The following is a 23,857-nucleotide window of genomic DNA, read 5'->3' on the forward strand; positions in this document are numbered from 1 at the left end:
TTTGGTTTCTAACATAGTGCAGCTAATCATACCTTGTGTTTACGTTATTCAGGCGGTAATACAGTTGCTCTCATTGTGTATATCGATGATATTGTTCTTACCGGAGATGATACTATTGAAATTGTTGAGGTTAAGAGCTATCTTGGTCCCCTACGATACTTTTTGGGCATTGAGGTGGCTCGCTACAAGGCTGGCATTTCATATCTCAACGCGAGTATGTTCTTGACTTGCTTTCTACTTCTGGTCAGCTTTGCGCTCGTCCCGCTGATACTGTGATTGAGCAGAATCATCTGTTGGCTGATTCTGAAGGGGAGTTATTGTTAGATGTTGGTCAGTATCAACGACTTGCGGGGAAGCTCATGCTGTGAGTGTCGTGAGTCAATTCATGCACTCTCCTCGTACCCCTCACCTTGATTCAACTATTCAGATCCTTCGGTACTTGAAAGGGTGTCCGGGTTGTGGTATTTTTTTTGCCAATCATGGTCACTTACGTTTTGAGGCTTAGACAGATGCTGATTATGCAAGATCAATTTCAGATAGGAGGTCAACTTTGGGTTATTGTACCAATATTGGTGGTAACTTGGTTACTTGGTGCAGTAAGAAGCAGGATGTTGTCTCTCGATCTAATGTAGATTCAAAGTATAGGGCTATGGCTCTTTGGGTATGTGAGTTGCTATGGTTGAAAACCTTGATGACAGACTTGTGCCTTTCAGTGTCGCTTCCATTATCACTATACTGTGACAACAAGTCTGCCATTAGCATAACAACTAATTCCATTGAGCATGACAGGACTAGGCATATAGAGGTGGACCATCACTTCATTCGAGAGAAGATCGTCTCTGGTCAAATTTGCACTCCATTTGTCACAAGCTCCCAACAACTTGTAAACATTCTTATAAAGGGCGTGAGCAAGATTGTATTTGAGAATGCATATTCCAAGTTGTGCATTTCAGATATCCTCGCACCAACTTGAGGGGGAGTGTTAGCATATATGATAGCCACGATTTATGGAATGACTTACCATATTAGCAGATATTTGATTGTACTATAGAATATGCTTTAGAATATGCTATGATTTGGTCTCCAAGTTTACATGCCCAAGGCGAGCATGCCATAAATTTAAAGTCTGAAAAGAAAAATCATAAGACCTAGAAACTGGAAGAATTAAGGCTTGAAGGCTTAAAGAAAGTGGAGGAGGTGTCGGTGGAGGATCCCTAAAGTAGTAGAGGCCATCATGCTCATATCCCCTACCAAAAATCCTCTTCGAACATAGGTCCTGTAAAACACAGTAATGAGGAAAGAAAATTATTGCACAATTTAGTGATTTGTCAAGTTTACAAACAAATAGAAGATTAAATGCAAAGTTAGGAATATGAAGAACAAATAGCAAAATAATATCAGGGGATAGATGAACATCTCCTTTACTATGAATAATGGTGGTTGACCCATCGGCGAGACTAACAATTTGATTAACAGGGGTAAAGGGAGTAGATAGTCATGACAACTCACCAGTTATGTGATCATTGGCTTCGGAATCCAAAACCCAAGTAGGTCTTCTCGCTTTAACATTAAAAGCAGAAGGAGTACCTGTAACTATAGTAGCCGTGGGAATAGAAGAGCTAGCTCTGGTAGATAAAGCTCCGAACTGCTTCTGAAGCTGACCAATCTTGGACTGTAACTGGTTGAAGTCCTAAAAAGATGGTTTGGGAGGAGTTGAAGCAGGTGGGACAACAATCTGTGGAGTAGTATACCCACAAATAGTATTGGCTACTACGGCAGTGTAACCATGACCAGAAGGATGATTGCGAGAAAATATCTGCTCTAGCTCAAGATGAAGCTTAAAGCAACGATCCTTTACATGACCCGTGGCTCCATAATTTTGACAAATAACCTTTCCCTCTAAAAGTCTAGAATTAGCAGCAAGAGCCATCTGATCAATTGGAGTCTCTAGTAAAGCTACTAGATGAGAGATTTGACGTCTATGCTCCTCATGGTCAACAGTAGTAAAGGAATCATATAAATCAGGCATAGGAGAGTTGTTTATGATCTGAGTTCTATAAGCATCATACTCGGATCATAAAAAACTAGTAGGTATGTTGGCGGTCCACCAAAAGAGTTGCACCATCTTCAGAGAAATCGGAGAGAGGTTCATACTGTGCTAATTCTTCCCACCTAGACTGGAGTTACCCAAAATACTCTGATAGTGACAGCTTGAGTGTCTCCTAAGATGCATGAACAATCTCCTGATAGAATTCAAAGATACAAGCGTCATTGCGGGAATGGGCATACATCAGGCTTGCCATAGACGAAAAACGGAAGTGTGAAACATGAATATATTATTGATACAGCTCCTCCATTGAGGTGAACCCAGAATGGTGCACTTGTTCATGTCCTGTGTAATATATTTAGTATCTGTCTTTTCGGTTCCTTGACTAGATCCAAAAGCCAACTAGTTTTCCCTTTCCCTCCAATATAGAGTTGAAGAAAACGGGACCAAGATACGAAGTTGCGCCCATTCAAGAGCACACTGGTAACCTGTTGTGCCGGAGTATGATGTGCCGAAGATAAAGTATGCTGGACAGAGGATAAACTGTCCTTTTGGCTACTAGAATTAGTCATAGTACCAAAATAAGGTTGGTCCACACGTCAAAGCAGGAGGAAAGAGAAAAAAACAAGGCCGAAAAAATCGGCGCTTTTCTCCAAATATGCTGCCGAACAAACTCCGGCAGCCCACAAAGAAAAAAAAAAAACACCAGAAGGACCTTTAGGTCATAAAAAACCTAAGGGAATTCTCCTAAAAAAGGAGTCAAAAACAGAGGGTTACCCGAGGGGTCCGGTGCAAGGGCTGGGAGGAGATGGAGGTGCGCCGGAGGTGAGGGAAAATGGATAGAGGGAGAGAGGTGGCGGCATTGGGGAGGAAGATTGGGAGGCGAATGTTTTTGTTTTGCTTTAATACCAAAAAGAAGAAGTTTTGGGTTTTGGCTTACTCTGAGAGCCAAGAGCTATATTTATATTCAAAAATAGGGTACAAAGAAAGGAAACCAAATTAAAGAAAAACAGGAAATATGCCAAAATTTACGTGATACCGTGATTACGGGGATCTTATCCATGTGATCCCTTGATAATAGGGATCTTACATAAAACACCTAATGAACGGCTGAAAACAGCTAATAAAAATAATAGTAATACAGATATTTCAACAAGTAGTTCTAAGAAGCCTGCTTTAAAAAGGGAAAATGTGGACGCACACATGAAATTCTTTGAATAATTTATGTAAACTAATAAGTGCACAAGAAAGTTGTGGAAGTTAGGATAAGCGAATAGATTGATAGATGACAGAAAACCATCCATAAGTAGAACAAATTATATATATTTTTGGATTTGGGAAAAAAATTATTTGTTTTTGTTTAATTGTCTTGGACTTCCAAAATTTGTGAGAAAGTGGGGGGATACTTTCTGAAGTGAGATCTGTGAAGTGTCACAGATTAAACTGCGAAATTTTATCTCTTGTCATTTTTTAAGACTTAAGTTGTTAGCACTTTAAAGACTTTTTTGTTTTTTTTTGATAAGAAGAATCTATTAGAAAGAATTGAAAATGGGAATGCATCCTGAAAACTATACAAAGGGTGAAGCCAAAGAAAAAGGTCTTTGCTGGGACAATTTGTTTCTTTCCAGGAAGGGAGATGAACAAAACAAAGACATCCAAATGTATGCAAGTGTGTATAAAGGAGAGGAATGAAATAAAGATTCATACGGGGAAATATTCTCAAGCACAAGAGTGGGCAGGCTATTAATCAAATACACAGCGGTGAAGGTGAGGCTGACGGAGAGACCAATTGGTGGTCGGTGACGGTGAAGGCTGTGAGGCTGAAGGAGATGCACTGGCTATGGGACTAGCTTGAGCTCTCTGATGGCTGATTTGAGGAAGTGAAGGGATTAGGGTTTTTATGGCATATATATAGTAAGGGTAAAATGGTAAATTCTCAATATAAACAGGTCAGAGTGGGAGCAGGTACCCAACGGGGTAGGGTGTTTTGTGATCCCTACCTGTGAGCACCATTGCTTCTACCTGGTCCAGATGAAACTTCTGGAGGACAACAATTTTTGTTTTAGATATGTGGATTCACTAATTTCTGGTTACTCATTTTGTTTAGTTTTTATCATGTGGCTTATTAAATTCTTCTTCTTATCCCCCCCCTTTTTTTTTTCCTTAAATGTAATGTGGCTTATTAACTTTTATTTTGGCAGGTTTGAGATTTGCTGGCACAAGAAACGGAAATGCACAGGAGTTGCTTTATGACTATGCTGTCTACTTTTTGAACGAGGTCTGACCTTCACATGGGATGCTGCCCAACTTATATATTTCCACACACCTTGTAGATGAAAATTATTCATTCAATGTGTGCAGATCAAGCTTGTTTCTGTTACAAGTGAAAGTACGTTCCCGAAGGGATTGTCCCACCATGTTGATCGGGGCACATTGGAAACATGCCTTCACCTCATTGTCCTTTCCTTGTCTGTGGTTAGTGGGTTTTTATTATTATTATTATAAGTTCTGTTTCCCTTGATTTCTAAATAATAAAGGTATGACTCCAATATTGTGGGTGAGCAGGTTATGGCAGGTTCTGGGCATTTACAAACTTTTCGATTATTGAGATTTCTTCGCAGTCGAAACTCTGCAGATGGGCATGCAAATTATGGTTCTCAAATGGCAGTAAGCTTTGCTGTAATCTTAGCATGAAATTCCCTATCAACCATGATACACCTCAAAGTCAATGTGGCTTGTACAGTTTACAATTAAAATTTAGTGAAAAATAAGCTATTCAATTTCTGTCTGGTTTTGACATCTTAATGTTGATAATGTTGACGCCACTGCATTTGTTTTAGGTAAGTTTAGCTATTGGTTTCTTGTTCCTTGGTGGTGGGATGTGCACTTTTTCAACTAGCAACAGTTCTATTGCGGCTTTGCTGATAACTCTTTATCCACGCTTGCCCACTGGACCAAATGACAACCGATGCCACCTTCAGGTACATCAAGATCCAGAATTAGCTGGTCTTATTACATTTAGGCAAAGCACAGAGCGAAATTGAGAATATATGGAATTCAATAACTTGGGGAAGAGTCAATTGGCCTTAGAACTATCATTAAGTGGGTCCCATTTTCAAATTGATAGGACCAATAATTCTACAACCAGTGCCCAATTTTCTTTATCTTTTTTCTTTTTCTTCTTTGACTTCTGTAAAATGTGATCCTTCCAAAAATCATGGTGAGTGGCCTTGTTTATCCTATTCAGTCTTATTCAAACTGATATCCTTTTGTGCATCATATGTGAAAGCTATGGGCGTGTTTGGTTCAGTTTTTAGAAAACAGTTCTCATTCAGAGAACTACAGAAGACAGTTATGTGGAAACAAGGTTTGTTTCAAATGTTTCAGAAAACTGCAACCAAACTGGTTTCTGTCCTTTATTGTTCCTTTGCTTGGTTAGCTGTTATTTTATTTCTTTAGCTTTCAATTATCTGAAAGAGGTACGTTTTGCAGGCTTTCCGGCATTTGTATGTCCTTGCAACGGAAGCCCGCTGGATGCAAACAATTGACGTTGACACAGGTCTACCAGTTTATGCCCCTCTTGAAGTTACAATAAAGGAAACTGAACACTATAGGGAGACGAGTTTCTGTGAGGTCACCCCTTGCATTCTCCCAGAACGTGCCATTGTAAGTTTTGGTCTTCTGTTTTTGTGCTCAAAATGCATTCAATTCATTTTCTTGTATTATGCTCAAAAAAATTTATATAGAGTATCAAAGATTCCTCCAATATTAACTCCGTCATGAACTGATACAATGTTTAGGGGCTTAAAATATTGTGTTAATTATGAAGAGAATTGTTGAATGCTGGAATGTGCCATATAGCTCATATTCTAATAAAAAGCTGTTAGATAAACTAGAGTTCCTGTTTGTTGTCAGCTTCCTTTATCATGTTTAATTTGATCATGTGATGAAAAAAAAATATATTGTCTGTTACTTTGCACTCAAGGATTCATAATATACACAATTTTGAAACTTAACACACTGTTTGAAATACTGCTGCAGTTAAAGACTGTCCGTGTCTGTGGTCCTCGGTACTGGTCTCAGGTCATACATCTTGTTCCTGAAGGTAGAATGAATGCCACTTCTGCTATGTGTTTATTTAATGAGATGTTCCAGCAAATTCAAACTGTTATACTTATACAGAGAAACCTTGGTGGAGTCCCGGAGACAAGAATGACCCATTTAACTCTGGTGTTCTCTATATCAAACGAAAAGTTGGAGCTTGTTCATACGTGGATGATCCCATAGGATGTCAGTCACTGCTGTCACGTGCGATGCACAAGGTTGTGATCTCATTTATGTTACCGTATTGAACCTTCCCAAATCCATTCAATTAGTTGGTTGAAATAAAAGTCCATGTTCCAGGTGTTTGGTTTGGCAAGTCTGAGAGCCTGCACACCAAGTACCAATAATTGCATTGGAGCTGGTGGACTTACAGTTGATCAGTTGGTCAGTACTTTCTCATCTGATCCAAGTTTAATTGCGTTTGCACAACTATGTTGTGACCCTTCCTGGAACTGCAGGCAAGTACATGAAGATCTCTGTAGTTATTAGTTATTATTGTTTCAATCTTCTCCTTTAGTCTAAAAATCTGAAATGCATTCGACATTTTAGTTTTTTTAACTGTTCCCTTTTGTTTCCCTTTTAAGTTCTTGTTTTTCATTTTACAAATGAAGATGTTGAATTAAGAAAGTATTTCCGATGACTGTTTTGATTAGATGAAGGCATGAGCATAATGGATATATTAATTTTTGGGTTTTCTTTGATGGGTATGTGACAGACAAATGCAACAAGGCATTACCTGCAACCCTTGAGATTATCAGTTTCCATAATTTTTTTTCTTTTTTCTTTTTTTTTTCTTTTCCTGAATGGGTTGATTTTATAAAAAGAAAATAAAATAAGAATACAAGTACAATAGAGAGGCATACCCCTCTTTACAATGAGAATGAATTGGAAACCAATCCAATACAAAAACAAACTGATAAACAGCAATGAAAATTACACCACATTGAAAATGGCTAGAATATCAGCAAGGCCAAGAGAAAAGAATTGTAAAACTTCCCAAGCAATGTCATTTGCAGCAGCGGCAGATGAGACTTTGATGTTACGATGTAAAGCTGAGTTCCTCTCCATCCAAATCTTCCAAACATAAACCACAAACAGCCCCTTTAACAACTTAGACCTGATTCCCTTACCCTGTGTATTCTGAATTATCCATTCCACAAACAAGTTGAGCTCCTGAAAACTCCTATCAGTAATATTGAACCGAAGAACAACCTGTTGCCAAACTTGCTTAGCATACTCACAAGTGCAAAATAAATGATTATTGGTGTCTTCTGCCTTGAAGCAATTGTGACACACTGATGGACCCTGAAATCCCCGCCTCTGTAGATTAACAAAGGACAAGTTTTTGTTATGCATAATGATTGCAAAAACCACAGCAATCCGAGGTCTACAATATTTGCAACGCAGACCATTCCACCTGACCACTTGCCCTCTAGCCCTGCAAGCTTTCCAAGCATTCTTTAAACTGAATTCACCATGAACCCAACTGATCTCATCATTACCAGCCTGCAAAGTAATATTAGCAACAAAATCTGCAGCAATCTCCGGAAAGAAAGGAGGAAACACCCATCCACCATCAGTGATGAGTGTGGCTGCTTTAGCTTGTGTATCAAAATTTCTAAATAAGTTGAATCCAAATCTCTGAACCAGAGACAGACCTGCATACCAAGTATCAAATAACATATTAAAACCCCCACCATTTCCAATCTTGAACAACACATTTTCTTGGATGAAATCTCTTGTATTCAGAATTTGCTTCCAAATACTTGAATCTTGAGCTTTTGGTGATACCCTCCAGAAATTCTGTTGTGATAAATATCTAGCAAGCAACCACTGCACCCATAAAGTCTCCTTGTTTCTCAGAAAATCCCAACATATAGAAACCTTAGCTGCAAAATCAATCTCAGAAATTCTACGAAGATTGAACCCACCTTCTGCATAAGGGAGTGTAACTTGACTCCATTTGAGTTGAGACATCTTTCTTGAATCCATTTTTCCACTCCACAAAAATTGTTTAAACTTTTTCTCCAAAGCAATGATACAGCCCCATGGTACTTTGAATCCAAAAACCCAATGATAAAGGAAAGAATAAAGAACTGATCTGATGAGCTCAATTCTTCCGGCAAGAGATAAGTTCAAAGTATTCCAATGATCCAGCCTTGCATTAACTTTGTCAAATAAACCCTTACAATCCACACTCTTCAGGACTCTGTTTACAAGGGTAATACCAAGGTACTTTATAGGAAAATATTCAGTTTTCATTTGCAAAATCTGTGTCAGCCTTCTCTTTCCTCTTAACAGCTTTGGAAAAGATTACTGAACTCTTGTCTTTATTCACAGCAAGCCCAGAGATAACATGAAACCTTTTCAGCACCTCATCAATGTGCTTTGCAGTAGAAATATCAGCCTTCACAATAATAAATAAGTCATCAGCATAGAAAGCATGAGAGACCAACATATCAGTTTTCTGAACCACATTACATAACTTAATCTGGCCTCCCAAAAATTTTTCATGCATAAGAGTAGAAAAGTGATCAGTGATTAGAGTAAACAAAAGAGGAGAAAGAGGGCAGCCTTGTCGAATCCCTCTCCCAGCTGAGAAATAGCCAGTAGGAACACCATTGCAAAGGACAGAAAACTTAGAAGAAGTAACACACTTCACAATCCATTCAATCCATTTTGCACTAAAACCATATAACTGAAGAGTTTTATGAATGAAATCCCAACTAACAGAATCGTACGCTTTCCTGAGATCAACCTTTAAAGCCATAGCAAGGCCTGTAGTCTTTAACCCAAAATTTTTAATCACATCGGTCACCAACAAGATATTATCATGGATTCTCCTTCCCTTGATAAAGGCAGACTGCTCCAGCCCAACAATATTTGGAAGGACAGCTCTTAATCTATTTGCCAAAATTTTGGAAATTATTTTGTAACTGAAATTGCATAATGCAATAGGTCTGTAATTCTCTAATTTATCACCATGATTTAGCTTTGGAATCAAGGCAAGAAAGGTAGAATTAATCCCCCTAGGCATAACCACAGCATTGAAATAGAATAGAATAGCACTGATCACATCCGTACCTACAATGTGCCAATATTTCTGAAAAAACCTGGCTGGGAACCCATCCAGACCAGGGGCTTTGTCAGGACTAAAAGCCATCACAACCCTTTTAATTTCCTCAGCTGTAACCTCTTTATCAACCTCCTGACACTCTTCAATCTGTAAAGCTTTCCTAGGAGGCGTAACCTCTGTCACAACAGAAGCTGTAGCATTATATAAATCTTCATAAAAATGAACTAGCCAATCTTTAATTACTTCAGGATCGGAAGAAATTGTCCCATCAGGATGCTTCAAACAAGTTATGGAGTTATAACATCTTCGCTGTTTGACCATGTTATGAAAATAAGTAGTACACTTGTCCCTTTCTTTCAGCCATTTTATCCTTTATTTCTGACACCACAGAATTTCTTCTAAATCCAAGGTAGATTGCAACTTCATACTTGCATCCCTTTCCTTAGAAATCAAAGGATGATTCAATGGATCATTAAGCAAATCCATTTGAACCTTATGCAACTCCTCAGTCACAATTTGAACCTGATCTGACACCTTACCCTTCTTCTTATTCCATTCACTAACAGCAAGTTTGACAGCTCTAAGCTTCTTCTGCAGCGTGTGTAAAGGATTTCCTCCAACGGATTCATTCCATACTTGCACCACCAATTTCTCAACCTCTTGTTGGAAGCACCAAATTTTCAAAAATTTGAAAGGTTTAGGCCCTACAGCACAATCTAAATGCCAATTTATTGCCAGCCCATAATGATCTGACAGCGAAGCAGCTGTCAAATGAACTCTAGTGTCAGTAAACTTATGAAGCCAAGCTTCATTAACAAGAGCTCTATCCAACTTGACATTGATTCTTCTAAGATACTCTTGTTTATTACTCCAAGACCATCCCCCATTGTTAATAGGCAGCTCCTCCATTTGAATATCATGAATCACTTGATTAAATTCATCAAGGAGATGTTGAGGCACTCTCAAACCCCCAATTTTTCACTATGAAAGCGAGAAATGTTCCAGTCCCCTAAAGCAATCCAAGGGTTATCTGCCACAGCAGCTTGGTCTTTGAGGTGCAACCATAAATCTCTTCTTTCCTGCACAGTATTTGCAGCATATATAACAGACAGTAGCACATTCACACCAGTACCAATATGTCGAACATTTAAAAACATCACTTGAGTGTCCTCCTTGAGTTGAACATCAACCCAAGCAACCCAGTCTTCCCCAAATAATTAGAACCATAATTATCTAACCAATCTCATCTAGAGTTTATTCTTCTTTGGATTTTCCTAGCTTTGCCTTGTCTAACACTAGTCTCCACCAGAGCCACCAAGGAAAATTTGTTCTCCCCCATCCAGGCCTTTACAGCAGCCTGCATGTTAGATCTATTGAGATCTCTAACATTCCAGACTCCAAACATTAAATAACAGCTTTAGTTGGTAAGGAACCACCAACTTGTTTACCTCTAGTAACCCTATCAGAGGGTGGAGCTTGGTACCTCTTCTTAGGTTTCTTCTGTGCTTCTGTTTGGTCTTGTAAAGGATCATCAATATCTGTACCAGAGGCTGGAAGACCTCCCTTGTCGCTGCCGTCATTGTCTCGTCTACCCCCACCCGGGGTTAAACTTTGACATGTAGTTATAACCTTACCCTCTACTGCAATTTTAGAATCAATAGCAACTCCTACCACTTTAGTCTTCTCTAAGTCCCTGCTGCCACAAATGGCATCAGAGTCTCTAATAACAGCATTAAGTTCCTCAGTACCAACCTTGATGCTATCAGAATCAGGAGAAACCCCATTGCTTTGAATACTAGGAGCATCCAAATCCTTAACTAAATCCACAGTTGTGGTAGGAATAACAACCTCCAAAAGATTTGATACAGTCACACCACCAGAAAGTTCCACTCCTACCTGTGTCTGTGCATTATGCTCAGCCTCATAATAAACCGTATCATCTTGTTGTGTCTGTAGAACTTCTTCCTCAGCCTCTTCTTGAGTCTCTATAGTCTGCAATAACTGGAAAGCATTCGAAGTTGTAAGAGTTTCAGCAGGCATATTCCCAATCTTCGAAATTGAAGAAGTTTCAGCAGGCACATTCCCAGTCTTCAATTGAGAACATTCTTCACACACCTTATCTTCCATCTTGAGTCACCAATTTTCCCTTATGTTTCACCATCCATTTTTCAACTGTCTTTTTTGGCTTGGCTAGTAGAATCTTTTGAGGGCATCTGTCTTTAACTTGATCCACTCTTTGACAAGTAGAACATAGCTGAGGCTTCCACTCATATTCCAATGTGAGCTCACAATCAGCACCATGTATATCCACCACCGTCGTATCAGGAAGTTCTTCCTTAACGTCCACCTCCACCTCCACCATCACTCTCAAATATCTGCCTTTGTCTGTCTTATCTTCTGAATCATCCATATATATTGGCTTGGCAAAGAAAAACAAATCATAGACACCACATGCGCCTTTCTACAATGGACAGGAAGATCATAAATTCTCATCCATAACTGGACCGATTCCAAGACCTCCTTAGCCAAGTTTGACATTTTTAATAGGTCTTCCTTCAAAAGTATGAATACGGGACAACACCTTCATCACATCCGTATCATCATGAAAACGAACTAAGAAGAACCCATCCTTCAAATACATCAGTGGAAAATTTTTGGACCAATACTTCTCCACATATTATTTAAAATAATGGTAGTAAGGTTTCTTTCCCATCACATAACCTACTACAGTAGAGGACCAAAACTTAATTTCGTCTGCAACATCATTCTCTGAAATCGAAATTTTCTTTCCACGTACATGACTATAAAATTTGAGATTTTGAAACTCAGATGTTGTTTCCTTAAAGAAACGACTCCAAGAAGTGGAGGGAGAAGAAATCCGGCTTGTGGACCCCGCCGGCGGGTGAGGGGAGGAGGGATTACCCTCGTCCATCACTGTGGTCTCCGTCCCAGCCACCAAAAAAGCATGCAAAAAACCCTAACCCTAAAATCGCCTGCTGTTGAGAGAAAAAGGGCAAAAAGGGCATCTATAAATTAATATGTTCCATAATTTGCTGCTGTTGAGTGTGGAATTTGTCATTTTTTTTTTTTGATAAGTTGTCATTTTATCTTTCTCCTTTAAGCATTCTATAATACTTTCAAGTCCGAGCGGATAAATGCAAGCTGCTTGTGTTCAGAATGGTTGCAATAATCCTATAGACAATCCCCATGAAGGTGCTGATTGGTGTGACGCAGTCTTAATAACTCGATTGTGATTAACATGGAAAAGTCAACAGGGGATTTACTGTGCATCATCTTTCTTTTCTTTTTTCTTTTTCTTTTCTTGTTTTCTTTTGTTTGAAAAATAGAAGTATCATAATCCTTGTTCTCCATGAGAAAATTTGATTCTTGACTCAATACAAAGCTGGCTCTCTGTAGTAATTTTCTTTGTTAGGTATTCTGTAGTAATTATTCAGCAAACATCTTTGCAGATCTGATGTTGATTTCCAGGAATTTTGCTTGCAAGTGTTGTTTGAGTGTGTGAGCAAAGACAGACCGGCTCTCTTACAGGTGACTGTGACTTGGCATTAACAATCCTGCATTCTCATTTGATTCATTTAGTATGAATTATGTATCTTGCAATGCATTAGTACCTTTGTGATGGATACAGACAAGTACTAGCATTCACTTATAATATAAGTGCGTACTAAAAGATGTGAATTCTCAAATGTTTTTCCAATTGTTCTAACAGTGAAACAATTCCAGAACACGATATTTTGATACTTGACTGGTCTATCCCTTCGAGTTATATCATATGTCTGTTTTCATCTCTCTTTTTTAATGAATTATTTTCTTTGCATTACTCACTGTTTTCATGTGAATTATGCAGGTTTATTTGTCATTATACACAATGATTGGCTCTATGACTGATGAGGTTACCAGTAATAGTTCAATTCTTAGTGACTCACTCTTTATCTCTAGTTTGAAGGTAATTTTCTGTGATGCTAGTACTTTGTTCTACGAACTTTTTATTTGTGTAAGGAAATATCTTGTTCTTTAAGCAATTGAAGTACTTTTTTGAATTGTTGAGAGATAAATTATCTGTACTTTTTTCTTTTCATAAAGTTATCTGTACTTCATGCTACCAGAATCTATGAAATAAATTGCATGATGCCACTGGTGTTTAGAGTATAAAATATGACCTAGGTTGGAGTTGATGCAATTGAAGTTGACATGATTTGAGTAGAATTGGATGAGATGCAGTTATTTCGTAGCATTTTCCATCTATGATTGGATATACTATGGTCACTTAGGTTTAAACCACTAAGATATCCATGTTTCTGACAATGTTGTGTGGACGGATGGTTTTGTAAATGGGTTTAGCTGAAGCATGCATAAAGGAGGAGAGAGTACAAAGATGGTCTAGATGCAATGATGCTATTGGATATTAATGTTGTCAGGGGCTTATTTGTTATTACTTATATAATGTTGGGGCTTATGTGTAATTTCTTAAACTTGTTATTATGAATAGAATGTGGTGGAAGGATGAAAGTATTCTTTCATTCTTTCTCTCTTTCCCCATCTCTCTCTCTTTTCCTCTCATCCAGTTTCTTCTTTTTTTCTTCTTCTCCTTTATCACTTACTCTTGATTTGATTATATCTTAAAGTCAACATGGTATCAAACCATGGTTTGTAAAGCTCTAGGTTTGTAGTTGAAACCCTAGGGCAAGTTTGTGTAAACCCTAGTGGGTGTGAAGGGTTTTGAAGAGATTCCAAGATGGGATCTGTTTGCAACGAAGTAGTGTTAATCACATCCACATGCAAGGAAGTGGTGTTTTTTCGGACCTATTTTTTATCTATTGTAGTCTCGATCGGTGTTTTTTGGTGTTCGCGGGGTTCTACAACAACGGCTTTTTCTTCGTCGTTCGCGATTCTGGTATGGTCTACTTTGTTGCTTTCTGGGGTTTGTGTGGTGATTGTGTGGTTGCTTTTTTATGCATCTCAGAAGACGGTAATCTTTTTAGTTGAAGTTTGTGTGTTAGAGAAGTGGTTCTCTACATATTTTCCAAAGATGGACAACTAATATGTGGGATGGAGGGAATAGTGGTTAGGCAGAAAATTTTCAAAACAATTCTTTCCTCAAGTATTTGTGTTTGAACCACTGAACACATAATTTATCTATCTCTTTGACAAAGTCCAGAGCATGAGACACATAGGCTCCGTTTGCTTGAGCGTAAAACATTTTCTGAAAAATATTTTTTTGTGTTTTTCGGTGTTTGGAAGTCCCAAATTCAAAGAAAATCTTTTACGGAGGAAAATAATTTCCCCAAACTTAACCAAAACAATTTACCAATTAATCCTCTAAAAGTCATCTTCCGAACCTATCAAGTTCACTCTCGATCTCCTCAACAAAAGCATATGGCATCGAAAACGTCAGTCAAGTACATGGAAGAGTTACATAATGACCAAAAAAAAGTCTATAGAGAGAGTTTAGAGAGAGAAAGAGGGCTTCTAGTGAGAGAAAGAAAGGAACCCTTTAATATAGAGAGAGTTTTTAGAGAGAAAGAGAGGAGTCCTTTTACATGTGCTATAGTGACCAAAAACAAAACAACTCTTAAGAGAAGAGCCAATTAGGCTAATACCTATTGGGGGCGAGTGGCACGCTTCCAATCTCTTCCTTAACAACAGTCATACAATTTCCTATTTTTGGTTTCTTCAATTTCCTTTTATTATTGTATTTTTTTGTCATCATTATTGGCTTAGTGATTGTGATTAACATGTAGAATTACTTTTTAAAACTAAATAGTGATACGTAAAGTGGAGAGAGAGAAAAAAAAAAAGAAAAAAAAAGCTTACTTGTTGTATTCGATGATAGAGAGACTTGTTTCGGTTTCCTTATCATTTTTTTCAAAAATCAATTGATTATTTTTTTATTTCTTGTCAAATTATTATTATTGTTGGTATAAAAATAATTAGTCCAATTGATAGTAAGAGAAAAATTGAATAATCTCACTGACGAAATGCTGAACTCGATCCACCTCCTCCATTTCACCCCGAAACCCAGCCTCTCTATCTTATAAAGCAAAAAACTCCAACTAACGTGATCGTAAGCTTTCTCAATATCAAGCTTACAAAGAACTCCCGAAACACCACTACTCAACTTAGAATCCACACACTTACTAGCTGATGAACCAAGAGGTAGGGGGGGTGTGAATTCGTTCTTGTATAAACTTTTCTTCTTTGTTTGATCAATATAGTGTGAGAAAGATGATGACAAATTCAACAAGTTTACACACACTTATAAGTACTCAGTGCATTTACAAGGAAAACTCCCTCAATAGGGAAAAACCTTGGTTCTTGGCCTTAGCCAATTAAACCTCCACTAGTTGTCTGCAAGTAGTTACACACTTAGCTATCTCACTCTCTGCACACACCCTTGTACAAGATGAAACACTAGCTTTCACAGCCTCTACACACACACTAACATTACCAAGAGCACTCTGCACTCCCCCTGTCCTAAGCAACCCTGCTTGGACCCTGCAAGCTCTTACAGCTCACCAAATATATATAAAAAGATGTATTACAATAATACTTAAGCTATTACACAAGATAAGAATGAATAATCAGCTCAATGTATCAATACAAACACCCTGTCTTCATTCTGCTGAAACTAGGGTTTGAGAGGTTAAATAGGAATTTTGCATCCCACAAACTCAGAGATGAAATCCGCAGCCTTGTATATTCATTACAGACATGCTCAGATGATAATCAAGATGAATATAACATGAATACACTGGTACAACTCATATATAGGCTCAATTCTGCCGAACCTTCAAGAACTAGGGTTTCACAAGTTCAAATTACGTATTGACCTTATTCTTGTGCAAATCTCAACTTCAACAGCCTTGATTCAACTATGGAAATGATGTACGACATATTTCAATATTTTTTTAATTAGGTTTATTTGTTTATTTTTATTTTATATTTTTAGAGAGTTTTTAGTTTTAGGTAATTTCTTTATATTTTTAATTTTGTTTCCTTGTATTTTTATTTTCCTTTAGGAATTAGTTTCCTTATAGGATTAGATTTTAGTTTCCTTCTAGTGTTATGTTTTCTCTATTATAAAAACATATACTGTGATAGTAGAGAAATTCATTCATTCAATTTATCAATAATATTTTAATTGCTTTGCAATTTTTATTCAACTTTGTGGATTCAAAGTTACCACCTTGTGGATTCAAGGTACCCTTGTTCCATGTGAACGTCTTGTCGCTTCCGCTTAACAGTTGGTATCAGAGCCTTGTCATACCCTGGTCTGATGACGATTGCTCGTTTTGGTAGCACCCACTTTGTCGACGATGATCACAGAGTGAAGGCCCCTTGGGCAGCCATGCATACTCAAGATCGGTTCGTAGCAACTGGTTTTGGAATTGGTGGCAACAAGGTTCGTGGTTTAGTTCATGTTCGCGCTGATGATGTGTCTTGCAGCCAACTGAGCATGGGTTATGTTCCTGTTTATCCACGTAGGCCTCCAGCCTATGCGGATTATTTCGATAATTCTTCAGATGATGCGGAATGCATATTCCGTGATTGAGGTAGACATAACAATCGTGAATTTCAGGTAAAACTTGGTCTACTTACTTTCAATGGAAGTTTTATCATTGAAGATGTCTTAGACTGGATTGAAGAAGTTGAAGAATTTTTCGAATATTTTGATGTACCTGAAAACAAGCTAGTTCTGCTTGTTGCCTTCAAGCTTATAGGATCGGCTTCGATTTGGTGGGAACAAATATAGTTTCATCGAAGGAGGGAAGGATCACATCCTGTTGGGTCATGGTACAAGATTAAACGGATGTTCATGGCTAAATTTCTACCATCAAATTATGAGGAGTTGATGTTTCAAAAATATTGGAATTGTCGGAAAGAGAGTCCATCTGTCAAAAATTCTATAGAGAATTTACAAGAAAGATAGTGACATCAAGAATAATCAAAATTTTGTTAAAGCAACAAGTGTTTTTGATGAGATTAATTGTGAACGAAATTTTATTGCTACACGTACTGTAGTTGAGGATGATGAAGTTTTCCACACGCTAGTCGCAACGGGAATACTTGAAAAGGCTTCTAAAAACACAGCTTCAATGACCACCTTAGAAGAGCTAACTGGTGGTTTGGGTGAGGTCGAAGTGAAAGAATATGATGACAAGGACAATTGCATTGACTTGTCCAATGTGAAGCCTAAGGATAGCTGCAAGCCAAGTAATCATGTAGACCCAATTTTCAAAGATACTGATGATCATAACTTGTAAGAGGATGAAGATGGCCATCACGGTTTGGTGTTTAATGGAGATCTAATTGAAGTGGGAGACCTCAATGATAAAGAGTCTTGGCAGGATCAGTTGGCAGCTTCCAAATTGAAAAAAGAAAGGCGTGTAGTGTCTAAATTGGAAACTGACGTAGTTTCTAATATTGAAGATGTGGTTGATGCAAGAATACTTCGGAACATTCCAATTAGTATGAATAGAACAACTAAAGAGAATACAGTAGGGTGTTCGGGACATGGAAAGTCGATTGTTTTCTTTGAAGATATTGGGTGGTATGTTTTTTGGGGAAGGGATGGTAAAATAGATTCTAATGATATTGGTACTGCCAAACCCATTTTGATTAAGATGACTACAATTATAGGTTATGGGTCACACTCTTCCGACAAGGCATTAAATACCAAGGAAGTTGATGCCACTAGGAATAACATTAGATGGCTTTGTATGCCTTTCAATATGTCCAAATTTGATGGAAATTCATGCAATGTTGCATTTATTTTATAATGGGGCAGCAATACTGAAGATGGAATTCGTGCTGATCCTGATCCTGATCCTTGGATGGCGAATGAAAAGGTTGGCCGGGTCATTGATCTTGGTATTCACGATCAAATTGTGTTGGCTTTAAAAGGTAACTTCATCGATGGTGGGTCAGTTTTCTCTAATAAGAAAATGGTAACGTTTTCTCACATTGGTGTTCGAAAATATTGTGCAACACAGAAAACTTAGTATTTTGGTTATGTAATTCACCCACATCTATGGAAGAAATTGAAGCAAGTTGATGATGAAGAATCAAGATCAAGGCGTCCATGGTATCGAATTTTGTTCATACTCAAATATGATTAAACTCGAGGACGAGTTTTTTTAAAGTGGAGAAGACTGATGTAGGACAGATTCAATATTTTTTTTATTAGGTTTATTTGTTTATTTTTATTTTATATTTTTAGAGAGTTTTTAGTTTAAGGTAATTTCTTTATAATTTTAATTTTGTTTACTTGTATTTTTAATTTCCTTTAGGAATTAGTTTCCTTATTGGATTAGATTTTAGTTTCCTTCTAGTGTTAGGTTTTTTCTATTATAAAAACATATATTGCGACAGCAGAGAAATTCATTCATTCAATTTATCAATAATATTTTAATTGCTTTACAATTTTTATTCAACTTTGTGGATTCAAAGTTATCACGTTGTGGATTTAAGGTACCACCTTAAGGATTCAAGGTACCCTCATTCCATGTGAACGTCTTATCGCTTCCGCTTAAATCAAGAAACTTGCTCAGATGATAATAATGGAACTCATAGCAAGATATGGTGATATTAAGTTCAAATTAACAAGCTAAACCAGTAAGACATGCTAAGACACAGGCCTGAGACATCAAAATCAAATGCAGCTAAAACATGGTCACAAACATACTTTCTGCAGATGTAAAAGAATAAGTTACACTTACCTCAACCTTGTCTCAGCACCACAACAAGCTCAAACCAAACTCACACCTCCAAACCATCTTCTGCACCGGCAAAAATCACAGCAACATGCCTCCATTTGATCTTCTACTCTTGTGAATTCTTTGAGTGTATTTTTGAACTCAAATCAAGCTTTGATCATTGCAAATAATCTCATAAATGTATGTTCATATTCAACTTACTTTTATCACTCAATGCAGCTTGCCTTCGGGTTTTCTTTCAAGGCTTAAACCATAAAAAATTGCTATAACAGCATATATATAGTTCTCCTTGAATTACAAATCCTATCTCAAAGAGGAAATGTATCTATCACCATTATCCAATCATTGGCCACGGAATAATATGTAATTCCCTCTTTTAATGTACCATAATACCCCTACCACCTTTATAGAAAATATCTTCTAACATGCAAGCTCATTGATAGCCTTGTGTATGTGAATATATGTATATGAATATATGGCAAGCTTAATCACTAAGCAAAGAATGACAGCCTATATATTCTCACACTAGGACCACATGACACGTGTCACAAGAATTCTCAGCAATTTGCTTTGACCAAAATGCCCTCGTAGTGACACTTACCAATATACACTGCCTTCTGTGTGAACACTTGATCAACTTGAGAATATAAGCAATTCAATACAATGTACTACCATACACAAGTGTATTATGATATAACACGTGTGAAAAGACCTAATTGCCCTTGAAATGCTCTGTAGCTAAATATCAACTTCTGTGTTAGGGCTTGTAACCAACCCTAAATGACCTACACAGTGAGTCTTAAAGACAATGTACCTTCCTTAGATGATTTGAATAGTCTTCTTAACACTGTGGAATGACCAAGCTACCCCTGAGGATCAATAATATGCATTGTTCATGCCAGAATTACTTAGAACTCAATGTAGAGAACCTGTAATAGACTTTTGACGTTTAAAAGAGCAAACCCTAATTAAAAGGTAGGACCAACACTAGCAATGAGCGTTGAATCCAGCTTCTGCTGACCACTATGAAAGCATTTTGAGATTCTGAAATAACTTCGTCCAAAACATCCCCCAACCTCGCCGCGAGAACTTTTGCTATCAGCTTGTATAAACACCCCACCAAGCTAATAGGTCTAAAATCTTTCACATCAATGGCACCACCCTTCTTGGGAATGAGAGCAAGAAAAGTAGCATTCAAAGATTTCTCGAACCGCCCAAAAGAATAAAACTCCTGTTATGTCCCCATTAACTCACCCTTGACCACCTCCCAACTCTCCAACGGGAAAATTATAGTGAAACCATCCGGACCCGGGGACTTGTCGCCATTACAACTTTTTAGCGCCTTCAAAACTTCCTCTTCGGAGAAAGGAACCTCCATACCCTCCCTATCCGTCTCTGAAATCGAGTAAAAAAGCAAGCCACCAGGTCTAAGTCTCCAACTGTATGTCTCAGTGTATAGTTTCTGATAGTATGAGACAATCCCCAAGCACACCTCCTCCTCCCTACATAGATCCACACCATCAACAAAAATCCGCCCAATATGATTACCCCTCTCGTGAGCCTATGAGCATTAGCTGACCTATGAAAGAATTTTTTATTGTGGTCACCCTCTTAGAGCCATAATGCCCGTGACTTTTGACGCCACGATATCTCCTCCAAAGTAGCAATCTTCGCAAACTCTATCTGACAGTCCGCCCTCCGCCTCCTCTAAGCCTCGACAATACCACCCAAACCTTCCAACCTGTCGAACTCAGCAAGGACCCTATTCTTCCTCCACTCCAGATTCCCAAACACCTCCTTATTCCACCTTTTAATCTCAGCCTTCAAGAACCGAAGCTTTCCAGCCAAAAAAAAAAAAAAAAACTCGAAAGTGCCAACCATTGTAACCTCCTCCCACCAAGAACGGACTTTCCCTTGGAAGTCCTCTACCCTAAGCCACATGTTCTCAAAACGATAGGAAGTGCGTCGGGAGCTCTTCCCTCCACAGTCCAAAACCAACGGAATATGATCTGACGCCGGTCTGGCTAAAGTTGCCTGTATCACATTCGGAAACCGCTCCTTCTAATCTCCAGAAACCAAGAATCTATAGTGTACCATCCTTCTTGGCACTAGCCCAAGTGATACAAGCGCCCTCCATTGGCAAATCAATAAGGTGATGGCTGTCAATAAAGTCCGAAAACTGCTCCATGGCTGAAGACCACGTTCCTCCTGAAGAACTCTCCGACGGGGATCTCACTACGTTAAAGTCCCCACCAACACACCATGGAAGGGCCCACAGACCCCTCACAACACCAAGTTCATGCCACAGAACATGTCTCTCCCCATCCTCCACCGGGCTATACACACCGGAGAAAGCCCACCTAAATCCATGCTCCTCCATAACAAAAGCACATGAAATAGAGAATCTTCCCCTCCAAACATCCACCCTTGATAGCCATCTCTTGTCCCACATGACAAGGATACCCCCTGAAGTCCCAACATCCTCCAAAGTATTGATTGGTTGGTCAATTAACATCAACCTTCGCAATAGCACGAATCATTGTAAAATAGGGCTATTGGTCGGGTAAGTCGAACCACTGGGACTGCGCTAGTCTAATACAACCTAAATGTCTAGAATCATTTTAGAATGACGAGGGAGGTTTATAAAAGGTTTGTGTGTTTGTCACTAAACTAAAAAATTGAAATGCATAAAACAATAAATTGCAATTAAATTAAAGGAAGTGAGATACAAGTAGAAAATACTAGGAAGATGAATCCACACTACACCCTAAGTACATGCTAGACTAAGGCTAAATTGGGGAGGTACAATGTATAAAATGGTTATGGAATATATAGCAACACTATGTTACCATACACTCTTGGAAAAGTTCATTAAATCATTAAACAAGAATAATCCCTCAAAAATTCATACATTTGAGCTACCTAAACTAAAGTGTAGCCCTCAACATATTCACTCAAGCAAGAACTATCAAGTTTATAACCAAATGATAAAGCACTTGAGGTAGGAAACTAGCATAACCCATCAAAGGAAATTCCTAAGCAATGGACTATCCATTTTTCTAACAACATGCCTTGAAAACAAATCATAGTTTGATTCCCATTGTCACTATGAGAATGCAAGCAATAAGATTAATACAAAGATCATTAAGACAAGCAAAAGAAACTCACATTAATCATTTAAAAGTGTTAGAGTTCATTACATGAGATGATATGCTCTAACTATGAAAATGCCAAAAGTATACATCATAATCCCCAACATAGCCTAATCTAAAACATGAACAACAAGGGGAGGCTTCATCACCTCCCTAGGTGTGGTTTAGTTACCCATGGCTACAAGGAATGAAGAAGAAGAGAAGCCTCCATCTCCATTTTCGAGCTCCTACTATAGCACTCAAGAACACCACCCTCTTTGCTCTCTTCTCTCTCCTCTCCTCTTCTCAAAATGAAGGATAGGATATATGTGGCCTTTGGTTGCCTTCTCTCCTCCAACAAAGCCCTCTCTCTCCTCCAAAAACATTCCCAACCACTTCATAAAAGAGGGAGATTCAAATTGAGGAAACCAATGAAGCAAGTGGCTGAAAATGAGGAGTCCCGAGCTGCATTCTGCCTGAATTTCGAGTGCTCGAAATAGGGCCTCGAGCACTCGAAAACGGAGCAGATTGCTCCATGCTTGCTTTGCTTCGCTCGGACCTACTTTGGTAAAACGGCTATAACTTTGTGCTCCGAACTCCGAATGACAAACCGTTTGAAGATTTAGAAAGCTGATTTAGAGCTATAAAAACTTTATGTTTTGGTGGAGATCCAATTCTCAAGTCTGGTTGGTCGAAATTGAAGATCAAGGCAGAAACTCATTGCTGCCAGGCAGTTCTGAGCACCTCTAATAGGAAGATCATAACTCTCTGCTCTGAACTCCGAATGACGAACCGCTTGAAGATTTGGAAAGCTGATTCAGAGCTCTAAATCTTTCATGTTATGATGGAAGTCCAGTTCTTGAGTTTGCTAGGTCAAAAATGGCGACAAAAGTCAGGTTCCACTGCTGCCAAGCTTCAGCATTGAGCACTTTGCATTCAAAATTTCAACAAAAACATCATTCTTGCTTCTTTTAAGCCAATGAACCTGAAAATAAACAAAAATGCACAAATGAAGATAATCTGCATAATAAAATCAAATAATGGACTTAACTAATGCAATTTAGGGCGCTTGAATATGCAATATTCGGCGCTTATCAAGTATCCCACCCAACAAATCTCCCGGCCCAAAGACTCATCACTACCCTATCCGATAACGAAGGAATCTATGTCTCTTGCAAACAAACCACATGTGCCCCCCACTTCCTCACTGACACCTTTACCACCTTCCTCTTATCCGGGTCATTAAGACCACAGACATTCCACGAAATGTTTCGAAACTTTATAAGGAAACAATGGCGCATCCCTCCCCTTTACTCCTCCCTCTCCCTCCCCACCCCCTCCTTTCCCTCATAGTTGACATAGCAAATGAGATTCCTTACCTCCCTCTCCCCTCTCCAAGCAGACGAACTCTTTCTAGAACTTCTCTTGCCCCTATTTGTTTCCTTCTTCAACCCCACATCCCTCCCCTCCACCGTCTCCTTAAAGATCATCATAGCTTGTTCATCCTTCCTTTCAGAAGGGAGGCCCAATAACTCACTAGTCAGCCTAATATTATCCGTTACCCATTCCTTCCCTTGATCACCGAAGCACTGCACCCCCCTCCGCCGCCCCCCCCCCCCCCCCCCCCCCCCCAAGTCCCTTCCGGTGGCATCATAGCCATCGGCTTAACAAAACCCAAATCAGAAGAATCTTCCCCATCTCATGTCAAGGCGTCACAAGGCCATTCCCGCTACTCCATCCTCACACTGCCTTCATCCCATCT

At 38.6% G+C, this 23,857-nt stretch overlaps 1 protein-coding gene across 2 annotated transcripts in view; it reads left to right on the plus strand.

The window, feature by feature from the left end:
• The window catches only part of LOC132300844 (anaphase-promoting complex subunit 1), a 129,881-nt gene that overhangs the window by 100,981 nt on the left and 5,043 nt on the right, over window positions 1-23,857 (plus strand). For both annotated transcript variants that reach the window (XM_059798096.1, XM_059798097.1), the window contains exons 27-36: window positions 4,249-4,325; window positions 4,409-4,522; window positions 4,613-4,714; window positions 4,888-5,028; window positions 5,540-5,713; window positions 6,089-6,152; window positions 6,230-6,369; window positions 6,452-6,609; window positions 12,698-12,776; window positions 13,096-13,194. In XM_059798096.1, the coding sequence (XP_059654079.1) occupies window positions 4,249-4,325; window positions 4,409-4,522; window positions 4,613-4,714; window positions 4,888-5,028; window positions 5,540-5,713; window positions 6,089-6,152; window positions 6,230-6,369; window positions 6,452-6,609; window positions 12,698-12,776; window positions 13,096-13,194 (1,148 nt within the window). The remainder of the gene's footprint in view (window positions 1-4,248; window positions 4,326-4,408; window positions 4,523-4,612; window positions 4,715-4,887; window positions 5,029-5,539; window positions 5,714-6,088; window positions 6,153-6,229; window positions 6,370-6,451; window positions 6,610-12,697; window positions 12,777-13,095; window positions 13,195-23,857) is intronic.

Source organism: Cornus florida, unplaced genomic scaffold (genome assembly GCF_030987335.1).
Source record: "Cornus florida cultivar Cherokee Brave unplaced genomic scaffold, ASM3098733v1 CherokeeBrave_3.0.0_Hap2_Chr03, whole genome shotgun sequence".
Taxonomy (NCBI): domain Eukaryota; kingdom Viridiplantae; phylum Streptophyta; class Magnoliopsida; order Cornales; family Cornaceae; genus Cornus; species Cornus florida.